This window comes from Mesoplodon densirostris, chromosome 16, assembly GCF_025265405.1.
Source record: "Mesoplodon densirostris isolate mMesDen1 chromosome 16, mMesDen1 primary haplotype, whole genome shotgun sequence".
Lineage (NCBI taxonomy): Eukaryota > Metazoa > Chordata > Mammalia > Artiodactyla > Ziphiidae > Mesoplodon > Mesoplodon densirostris.
This window is the reverse complement of record NC_082676.1, coordinates 780,744-791,231: the sequence shown is the minus strand read 5'-3', so window position 1 is coordinate 791,231 and position 10,488 is coordinate 780,744. Positions and strand designations below refer to the sequence as shown.

At 59.6% G+C, this 10,488-nt stretch overlaps 2 protein-coding genes across 2 annotated transcripts in view; one reads left to right on the top strand and one right to left on the bottom strand.

Annotated features, from left to right (window-relative positions):
* Positions 1-966: 966 nt before the first annotated feature.
* On the bottom strand, positions 967-5,622 carry SAMD10 (sterile alpha motif domain containing 10). The gene is made up of 5 exons (XM_060078036.1): positions 5,259-5,622; positions 3,265-3,446; positions 3,013-3,184; positions 2,528-2,668; positions 967-2,329 (listed from the first exon to the last, which is right to left on the bottom strand). Exons 1-5 carry the CDS (start codon positions 5,620-5,622, stop codon positions 2,307-2,309), a joined length of 882 nt encoding a protein of 293 aa, XP_059934019.1. The 3' UTR covers positions 967-2,306.
* Positions 5,623-6,961: 1,339 nt separating this feature from the next.
* The window catches only part of PRPF6 (pre-mRNA processing factor 6), a 35,332-nt gene continuing 31,805 nt past the window's right edge, over positions 6,962-10,488 (top strand). Inside the window, exons 1-3 of the mRNA XM_060120481.1 lie at positions 6,962-7,159; positions 8,749-8,917; positions 10,134-10,252. Of these exons, the coding sequence (XP_059976464.1) occupies positions 7,089-7,159; positions 8,749-8,917; positions 10,134-10,252 (359 nt within the window). The 5' untranslated portion in view covers positions 6,962-7,088. The remainder of the gene's footprint in view (positions 7,160-8,748; positions 8,918-10,133; positions 10,253-10,488) is intronic.

Sequence of the window (10,488 nt, the reverse complement as noted above, 5' to 3'; positions counted from 1 at the left end):
CGGTGCGTCTGCATGTCAGGGCAACGTGTGATGTTGTGTGTGTTGTGTATGGCGTGCACTGTGCCTGGTGTTTTTCTGTATGTTAGGAGGTCATGGGATGCTGGGACCCTGTGTCAGTGTGTTGTGTGTCTGGATGCTGGTGTCATCGTGTCTCTGTGTGTTGGTGCGTGTGTGTCCAGACTGCAGGGCTCGGTTTATGCCTCTGTGTTAGTATTTGTGTGTCTGGTTGCTGTGTGGGTATGTGTGGGGGCATGTGCTGTGACGTGTGTTTCTTATGTCAGGGCTTTCACTTGTGGGGGGGGCTAAATGGGGATCCCCAAAAGATAGTCACTTCAGATCCCTGGAACCTATGAATGGGACCTTATCTGGAATAAAGGTTTTGCAGACGTGATTTAAGTTAAGGATCTTGAAATGAAGAGATCATCCTGGATTATCCAGGTGGGCCCCATGTCCAGTGACAAGTGTCCTTGTAGGAGGGAGATTTGGCAGAGATTTGGAGATTTAGGCAGAGGTAATGTAACCCTGGAATCCAGGATGGAGTGGTGTGTCCATGAGCCCAGGGATCCCCCCAGGACAGCCCCCAGAAGCTGGAGAGACGAGGAAGGGTTCTTTCCTGAGCCCAGGAAGGAGTGCTGCCCTGCTGGATTCCAGACTTGTGGCCTGTAGAACAGTGAGAAAGTTCGTTTCTGTTGTGTTAAGCCTCCCTGTCGTGGTCATCTGTTACAACAGCTCCAGGAACCTAACACACCTGTGTCCCTGTCTCCGGGTGCGGCCCATGGGGCAGCTGGGGCCAGCAGGGGCCTGGGGTACACAGGCGCCCCACCAGGATGGGACACCACTGCCCCCTGGTGGCCCCAGCTGGAGGCAGCTGGCCCAGGCGCCCCCTCCTCCCAGGCCCAGGCCCCACTCAAGGCTCTGAGCGTCCCCCACATGCCTGGGTGGCCAGAGTCGGACACCACACTCGCGGCACTTGAGAACCAAGTTTATTTCTGATTTTTTTTGTCAGAATATAAAAAAGCGCAAAACAAGGAAGATGAGACAGGAACACAGCGGGGCTGAGGGTCCAAGACAGGGAGGGAAAAGGGGAGAGAGACAGGAAGGGCTCCCTGGAAAGGGTCATGTCGTGATGGCATGAGGTGGCCAGGGATATTCAGGGCAGCCGGGCAGGATGAGGGGCTTCCCATGGGGAGGCGCACGGGATGGGGGGCACCAGGCCAGTTGTTCAAATTCCACATGGGACCTGCAACAACCAACCTCCCATCCTGAGGCTGGCACAGGGCACGGACTGGGGTCTGGGGGCTCAGCCTCATCTACCCCCGAGAGTTTCAGAATCCCCTAGGGGATTGAGTGGGCAGAGGTGCGAGAGGGTGGGGCTGCCAGGACTCCCTAGCTACTCCCCTGCTGGGCCCACGGAGTGGTTGCTCAGGTGCTGGCTGGGTCTCCACTGGGTGGGCCTGGGGGGTGCAGCTGTCAGAACAGTTCTTGTGGATCCGGGTTCTCCTGGGAAAGGGGCAGTGGGAACGCCCACCCATGACTAAGCCTGGAAGGCAGTCTCCATGACCCTGGGAGGAGGGAGCTGTCCCCCAACCTAAGGCCAGGACACAGGTGAGCCTGGTATTGGGCACTGGGCGTGGGGTCCTCCTGGGGGTCAGGTCTTGGGCGTGTGTTCCAGTCCCCATGAGTAGATGGGGGCGTGGTAAGGGTTTCAAAAATGAGTGACAGCACTTGGCACGGTGGCTGGCTGGGCTGGGCCGATGACCATTCTCTAGGCAAGGACAGGGGAGGGCCACACACCAAAGGGAGCCTTGGCAGTTTACCCCACCTGTGCGGGCAGTCCTCTAGGGGCTGGGGGAGGGCGTAAACGGGGCGAGGGGGCAGACCTCTGGCCCTGGGGGAGGGCAGGATGCCTAGAAGACGCGTGACTCAGCAGGCGATGGAGGGTGCCGGTGAAGGGAATATAAATAAACAGACTCCTTGGGAGTCTGGGGGGATGTCCACACCGGCTCTGGCTCCCGGTGGCTGCCCTGCATGCTGCCAGCAGCACCAGGGTGTGGACCTGGGCTCAGGTCCCGGGAGGAAGGGCCCCACTCAAGCAGCCCCTGCCCGCCCGCCCGCCCACTCCCAGGCACGGCCCGGAGTGCACAACCAGAGGTGGCTGGACGTGGCGATGCCCGTCCCACCTGTCCAGGGGCTGGCCCCGGGGCCTCACGCGGGGTCTGAGAGGGGCTGCACGGCCAGCTCTGCCCCGTCCTCGTCAGGGGCTCCGGTCACAGTGCTGAGGTCCGGCGTTCAAGCCTAGGCAGCAGCTAGGACATGTTTCCGAAGGAAGCTATGGGGTGAATGGGGATGAGGAGGGTCGGGGGCCTCTGGCATCATCCCCTCTTGCCCCAGGTGCAGGACAGCCCTTACTGGGGTCCCCGGCCACCCTCCTGAGGTCAACCCACCCACCCTGCACTCCGGGGCCTCGAGGCCCAGCACCCCCCAGGGCTTTCTGAACCTGTGGGTATTCCTGGCTCCTCCCACTGACCTTGGCTGAGCAGCTGCAGGCTCCGCCCCTCCTCGCGCACCTGTAGGCGCAGCAGCTGCTGCAGCACCTCCTGCCGCTGCGCCTCCTGCGCCAGCCCCATCCGTTGCAGCTTCTCCGCGTTCAGCCGCAGCAGTGCCCGGCCTGGGAGGGAGGGGAGAGGGGTTGAGCCGAGGTTGCCATCCAAGGGGCTTCGAGAGCAAAGGCAGAGAGAGAGGAGGGAGAGAGAGGAAGAAGTGGGTCGGGTGGGCAGAGACAGACATGCAGAGAGAGACTCAGAGAGACAGGGCAAGGGAGGGAGAGAGGCGGAGGGAGGGCAAGGAGGACTGGAGGCTGAGCAGAGCGAAGCCAGGCGACGACAGAAACAGAGACGAAGACCCAGACGGAGAGGCCGACTGGGGAGGAAGCAGAAGAGAGAGGGGAGGGGGAGAAGGCTCTCCGGGGAGCCCGCCCCTGCCACACCCCAGCCCCCCAGCCCCCCACGGCACCGGTGATGGCGTGCTGGGAGAAGGCCTCTACGTAGACGAGGTAGTTGTGGGGACAGTGCTTCTTGAGCCATTTGCAGACGTCCTGCTGACTCCACAGGACCACAGGCCCCGTCAGGCCACCCAGGGAGGGGCTTGTGTGGTACAGGCCATCGTGGTCAGAGTACAGCCGGCCCTGTGGGAAGAGGGGTGGCCGGTGGAGTGGGGTGGCAGGGAGCGCAGGGGCTGAGGTGGGTGTAGTGTGAGGGTGGGTACCTGGGGGGCCTCGGTGCCGGGCTGCTGAAGGAGCTTGACCTGCCGGCCGCCAGCTGCCCTCTGGCTGCGGGAGTCGTGCCACGTGAGGCTGGTGCCCGGGGTCCGAGGCAGGGGGCAGGGGATGCTCTCGGCCGACACCGTTTGCTCCAGGAGGGTCCGGCAGAAGCTGAAGTGGGCAGTGGCTGCAAAGCAGGGGTGCCTGGTCACAGCGGTCAGGGGCAGGGGCTCCCTCCCTGTGATCCGGCTTCCTGCTCAGCCCATCTTCCCTCCACGGAAGAGGAGAGGCACGTTCCCAGTTAGGGGTTCCCGAGCCTCCCCAAAGAGAAGGAAGTGTGCATGAGCTGTCCTGAGAACTCCACCTTCAAGAAGCATAGTCTGTGCTCTGGGGAGCAGGATGGATTCTGTTTAATTAGAGAGAGACATGCCCACCAGGGAGCCTCACACTCAGAACCAGGTGGGGCTATCCTGGGACGGCCCTGGTCTTCTCCTTGGGCTGGCATAGCCACATCAGACCAGGGCGCACGCACGCACGCACGCACAGGACTTGCCTGTGCGGAAACGCAGCCCCAGCGTCCTGGGAGACTCTGTGCGGTGGGGAGACCCCTGTGGCTGGGCTGCCTGCCCACGTCGTTGAAGGCACCTGGTCCCTGCAGCCCCACCTGGCGTTCGTTGGAGGCTTGGCCTCTGTCCTGCTGTGCTCACTGGCTGTGACTTGTGAACAAGAAGAAGCCTGAACTCTGGGCAAAGCCCACAAGGTTCCTGCTCCCCCTTCCTGCAGGCACCCTGGCCCAGGGCAGCTCCTGGGCATGGCAGTGTCAGCACAGGCACACAGGCTGCAACCACGCGCTGGGGGACCCAGGCTGACGCCTTGCGCTTTCTCTTCCCATGCCAGCTTCGTTACGCTCATCACGTTTTAGTTTTACCATCGTTTCTGTGCTGGTTGCTGACAGGAGTCAGAGGAGGGTAGACACCCGGACTGACTCCTCCCAAGGCCTTGCACAGGTCTTGGGACACAGGAGGTGCCCAGAAACATTGTGAATGACTGAATGGATGGATGAAGGCTCCGTGTGGTGTCCAGAGCCCTGGGGAGAGACAGGAAGCAGGGCCCAGCCTTGCCCCATCTTACAGCATCCACGCCCTGACTCAGCAGGCAGGATCGGGTTCCCAGGCCGGGGTCCTTCCCCCACCCCCTCAGCAGGAGTGTTAGTGACCCTCCTACCGCAGACACAGCCTCTCACCCCCACTGAGGGCAGGGCTTGGTGATGTGCCCAGAAGGTTTCAGTAATGAGGGAAACCCACATCTTCCTCCCCCTCCTCCCTCCCCATTCTTACAACTTTCTGGAATTGGATGGCAACTCTCAATTTGAGGTCTGGGGTCAGACAGAGGGCGTGGCCGAGGGTGGTTCTAGTACGGTGGGAGGAGACTCATTCTAAGCAGGCACGTTTCGGGGGAGGGGCGCCCGGGTCGCAGGGCTTCGCCTGGAGGGGCCTCCAGGCCGGAGAACCAGTCGGACGCCTCTGCCCGCGCCGCACCTGTCCTGGGCCAGCCGGGCCCCGCCCATTTCCTGCCCGCGCTGGGGGAGGGCTCTCGGTCCGTCTGTCGGTCCGTCCCTCCTTTCCAGCCCCAACGTCAGAATTCCAGGAGGAAATGGGGCGGGGACCCCCTCTGGGCCCCACTGCAGGGGCCGGGGAAGGTTTTCTCCGCGCGAAGGAACAGGTGACCGCAGGGTGGTCCTAGCCTGGGGACAGGAGCCTCGGCGGGTCACCTCCCCCAAACCAGGGCGCACCGATCCCCAAGGCCTGACCGCCGCCCCCCCCCCCCCCGCCCTCGCCCCAGCGCTGGATAAAGACACCGGGAACCCCGTTCGGCCGGGACGCGCCCCCTACTCCGAGCGCAGCTGCAGTTTGGATTTCGCTAGGACCTGGCCCTGTCCCTCCGGTCCTCGAGCCCCCCAGACCGCGATAGCTCCGCGCCCGGGTCCAGCCCTGCTCACCGTCCACATCCCGGCGCTCCCCGAAGCCGGCGCGCACAGCCCCGGCGCTGCCTCGCGGGGGGCTCGGCTTGGTCCTCAGCTCCGTGAACATGGGGCCCGCCGGTCCCCAGCCGGTGCACACGCCCCTCGCCGGGCGCAGGGCGGCCCGTGTGGCCGGCGGGGAACGCGCGCCGCTGCCCCGCCCCAGCCGGCCCCGCGCCCGAGCCGGTCCCCGCGCCCGGCGAGTCTGCGCGGCGAGGCACCTGCTGCCGATCCCTGAGAGCGGGGCGCGCTCCGGGAGCTCCGAGGGGTGTCGGCGGCGCGCGGATGTGCGAGCGCGGAGGGCGTCTGCCAGGGCAAGGGGCGGCTGTGCGCACCTGGGCATGGCGCCAGGGACGAGTGACTCTGTGCGGCCGCCCGGGGTCCAGGCGTCTGCAGGAGCATCTGAGGGTGCCTTAGTCCTCTCTGCGGATGGAGAGGAGGGGGTCTCCTACCTGCTCCTGGGACCCTCTGCCCCATGGGGCCTAGGTCAAGGGCCAGACCCACCACTTCCCTCCATTCTCCTTTGTCAATTTACTTACTCATTCGTTTATTCATGCATTCTCCAGACCTCTCTGGAGGTTTCTCCCTCGAATGGACACTTGCTTCCCCAGAGAAGCCAGTTTGACCCTCTCTTACCTTCCCCTCCCCACTCTGTGAACTTCAGGTGGACATCAGGGTCTCTCCCCTTCCCTCTGTAGCCCCAGAATCTGGCTCAGTGCCCAGGATATGGCACCGAAAAGGGGTAGGCTGGGGACAGGGAGGAGAGAGAAACTCCGAGGGGGCTGCAGCAGGCAGGAGGGATGTGCTTGCTTCAGGACTCCAGTGAGAAGTGTTAGGGTGGGCTGGGGGCTGCCTGGTCCAGCAGAAGGCTAGACTTGTGACCAGCTTTTTGCCTGCTCTGCCAAGAGCCCAAGGGCTCTCCCCAGGTGTATGTGGGGACCAAAGAATGTCCCACCGCCACCTCAGCAAAGGTGCACATGGACACACAGTCATGTATCCAGATAACAGTCCTGCGTGTCCACCTAAAATATGATCACGGGTGGTCGGACTTGCACCCCTGCGCACCAACACACACGGAATTCACCCACATGCTGTGACCGCCCATGCCCACATACTGACTTGTTCTGCTGCATTTATTTATTTTCGTCAATTAGCTCTCTAGGGTCTGGGCTCCCACGGTCACCGGAATCACCGGAATGTTCAGGGTATGGTGGGGGTGTGGGCGGGGCCCAGGAGTCTGAGCGCGGAGAGCTAGGGCAGCAGTCTGTACCGCGATCGGGGCACATACACCCCGCACAAGCCCTACCCAGTCGGCTAGGTGTGCAGCCTGCTCAGGTGTGTTAGGCCCTGCCCCGGGGCCAAGGCGACTCTGAAGGGCAGGGTGGGAGGCTCAGGGATGAAGGGGACCCATGGGTCCTGCTCGTACAGGCGAGTCTCGGAAATGCATCGAAAACACGCAGTAAGCAGGGCCGCCCCTGCTCAGTTTTGAGGTCCCCCAGGGCTAGTCCAGGAGCACATCGCCTGCCCGCCGCACCAGGAGCGGGCGCTACAGCACATGCGCTCGCCGCGTCTCTGTCCGCTTAGCCGCGGTCCAGAGCCGCCGGGAGCCGCCGGAAGTCGAGTTTCGGAAACTTCCGCCCAGGGAATCCGCGGTGGGCGGGGCTACGTGGGACCACGGGCTCTGCTTCCGGGGCGCGGGTGACGCGGGCCGCGATCCTTCCTGTTACAGGGCCTCGGACGTGTGTGGATTTTCGTCTCCGGCCGCGGCCTCCACCCCTTCCCTTCTTGGCCGTCGGCGTCACCGGCGCCATGAACAAGAAGAAGAAGCCGTTCTTGGGCATGCCCGCCCCGCTCGGCTACGTGCCGGGGCTGGGCCGGGGGTGAGGCCTGGGGCGGGCCGCGCGCTGGGGGAAGGGGCCCGGGTCTGGGCGGCCGCCGACAGCGACGGGGAGGACGAGAACAGGGATGGCGCGGGGTTGGCCTGATCTTGTTGGGAAGAACGGCGCTCTGGGTTAGGGCAGACCCGGGGGAGGCTGTCTGCCCCTAGGAGGCGGGACGCTTGGGCTTGAAGCGACGATTCTGAGCCCGGTTTCTCTCCCCGGGGTGGGTGGCAGCACCGTCTTGCGAGTCTGCCGTGGCGAGGACGCAAATCTCCGTCAGGTAGTCGGAGCACCGTGGCTACCCTCCCCCCAGCTCAGGCCGGGCAGGCCGCCCCCCCCCCCCATTCTTGGCTTGAGCGTGACTGATTCTCTCCTCACGATCCGGGCTGGAGTCCTCTGTGTGGCCTCTCACGGTGGTACCTCATTCTTCCCCTGAGGTGCTGGTGGTCACATGGCTGCTTCTTCAGACTCTCTACTCCCCAGGGGTAGGGATGGCATCTGTGAGCCTTGTGACTGGGTCCCCGAGGTCAGATGACTACCGTGTATTGTTGAGCACGTGAGCAGGCATCGTCACCCTGTTTATTTGTTATTCATCTGATCAGGTTTCTCTTGTTGGGAGTATTATGTCCAGCGTTATGGACGTTAGAATCTGGGGCACACACAAGTCTAAGATCTTGACAGTGTCTTCAGAGGACCTGCAGTTTACTAGGGGAGATGAGGTGTTTGCATACATAAGTACATAAAGAGGAACAGATTTAGAATTCTGGGGTTCCAGCGATCAACATCTGAGCCAAGTTCAGAAGGACGTAGGGGTGTTCAGCTGTGGCAGGGTCAGAGGAAAAACTGCTGCTTTGTGTGTTGGGCATTTGAGAAGGAAGATGAGGCGTGGAGGAAGAGGAAGGAACTGTGAGGAGTCTGTGCGGGTGGGATGTGCGGTGGGTGGCGTGGAGCAGCAGGGGCAGAGGGCCCAGGGCCCCTGTCGGCCCCGGAGGAGTAGACACCGCAGTGCGCCGCGCTCAGAGCTGTGCCGAAGCACAGGGAAGCTCCGTGCAGGGGTAGCTGACTTGGATCCCAGCTGCGGTGGGAGTCATGGTCTCGGAGGAGGGATTTTGGCGGTAGACCCCGTAGAATTTAGAGACGGATGGGAGGGAGAGGGAGGCAAAGCTGATGCCGTGGTGCCTGGGACGACGGCACTGCCACCATCGGCGGAAACAACCCAGGGCAGCTGTAGGGCAGGCACAGAAGAGGACCTCCGACTGGGCCGCGTTGGGTTTGGGGGCCTGGTTGGATTCAGAGAGAGGGCTGATTGGCAGATCGTTGGAAACGGGAGACTGTGACCTGGGAGCAGGGCGGTCTGGTGCCCGGGGGAAGCTCCCTCAAGGAGAATGTGGGGTGGCAGGAGGGAGCCTGAGAACCTTCTCAGGTTTCTCTCTTGAAGAGGACAGCTGTGTGGAGTTCACTGCTTCTGGGCTTTTTGGAGGTTTCCCAGAGGAGTTAGAAAAAGAGGGGTCATTAGGTGACAACTGTGGAGGGTCTTGGCACAGGAACAAGGCCACTCAGATGAATGGGCATCTTGGGGTCTCCTGCAGTGCTACTGGCTTCACCACCCGCTCGGACATCGGGCCTGCCCGGGATGCCAATGATCCTGTGGATGACCGCCATGCGCCCCCAGGCAAGAGGACTGTCGGCGACCAGATGAAGAAGAGCCAGGCTGCGGATGACGATGACGAGGATCTGAATGACACCAACTACGATGAGGTGACTTGTGAGGGGCTCCCCGGCCAGCGTCCATGTTCTTAACCCAGTGTGCTGCTGGCATCTGTGATGAGTGCCTTGGAGTGATGGGTACATTGGCTGTTTCAGCTAGTCGGTGGGTAGGGGATAGGGGATAGCTGAAACAGAGCTTGAGAGGGGAGCAGGAAAAGTATAAAGTCTCTTTTATAAAGTATAAAGTATTGTGGTCTCTTCAGAAGAGGTACACTTGCAACTATTAGAACCGTTGTGTTGGTGCTGTGTCTTGGCTGGTCTTTAATGATGAAAATTTTAAGTGGAATCGGTAATATTTACCTTCTTTTGCTTTAGTGCTTATTTTATTAATGAATTCATGTTTGGTCTATTGAAGTTTTCTACAGATATGTTACAACAGATGGCATTTTTCCTCAGAGAAAAGTTTTTTAAAAATTCAATTTCGAGTAATTGTAAAGTTACAGAGAACTTGCAAAAATAACACGGAGGCTTCCTGCATACTCTTCACAAGTTTCTCCCCATCTCACATGACCCTAGTACTATTATTATTTTTCTATTTTTAAATTTTTAAAAATTTTCTTTTTTTTGGTCACGCTGCATGGCATGTGGGATCTTAGTTCCCCGACCGGGGATCGAACCAGTGCCCCCTGCCGTGGAAGCATGGAGTCTTAACCACTGGGCCGCCAGGGAAGTCCCTATTTTTTTAATTTTTATTTATTTAATTTTTGTTTTTATTTTGAGGTGTAGTTGATTTACAATGTTGTATTAATTTCTGCTGTACAGCAAAGTGACTCAGTTATACAGATATATACATTCTTTTCCATTACGGTTTATCCCAGGATATTGAATTGGGTATTCGGTGCACCCTGGTACTGTTATTGAAACCAGGAAATTAACACTGACGCAGCAATGTTAACTAACCTGTAGATGTTACTTGAGTTCCACTGGTTTTTCCACCTGTGTCCTACTTCTGGCCCAGGACCCCACCTTGCATTTAGTTGTGCCTCCTTAGTGTCCTCTGGTTGGTGTGGATACTCTCTCTTTCATGCCCTTGACAATTTTGAAGAGTACTCATCAGCTATTTTGTTATCCTTCAATTTGGGTTCAACCGATTGAAAAAAATTGTTGAGCAAGCATTTTGCAGCTAGACGTGCTCTATTGATGTTTCTGTTAGTGGGGGTCGTATTGGAGAAAAGCTGACACTCTAAGTATGTTGTTTGGTTCTCAGTTTAACGGCTATGCTGGGAGCCTCTTCTCAAGTGGGCCCTACGAGAAAGATGACGAGGAAGCAGATGCTATCTATGCAGCCCTGGATAAAAGGATGGATGAAAGAAGGAAAGAGAGAAGGTAAGACAAATTATCGCTCTTCATGCTGTGTTTATCCAACTTAAAAAAAAGTGTTTGTTTGTTTTTGGGCTGCACCGCGTGGCCTGCGGGATCTTAGTTCCCCGACCAGGGATCAAACCCGTGCCCCGTGCAGTGGAAGCACAGAGTCTTAACTGCTGGACTGCCTGGGAAGTCCCAGAAAGTTTCATTTCAATTTATTTCAGACTTGGAGAGAAGTTGCAAGAATAGGACATGTG

Excerpts from the sequence above, each read along its gene's own strand:
- SAMD10 (XM_060078036.1), bottom strand. The coding sequence starts at position 5,622 with ATGCCCAGGTGCGCACAGCCGCCCCTTGCCCTGGCAGACGCCCTCCGC. Across the intron at positions 3,447-5,258 it reads GGAGCGCCGGGATGTGGACG|CCACTGCCCACTTCAGCTTC; the intron begins GTGAGCAGGGCT and ends CCTGCTTTGCAG. Across the intron at positions 2,330-2,527 it reads CCTGCAGCTGCTCAGCCAAG|CTTCCTTCGGAAACATGTCC; the intron begins GTCAGTGGGAGG and ends TTCACCCCATAG.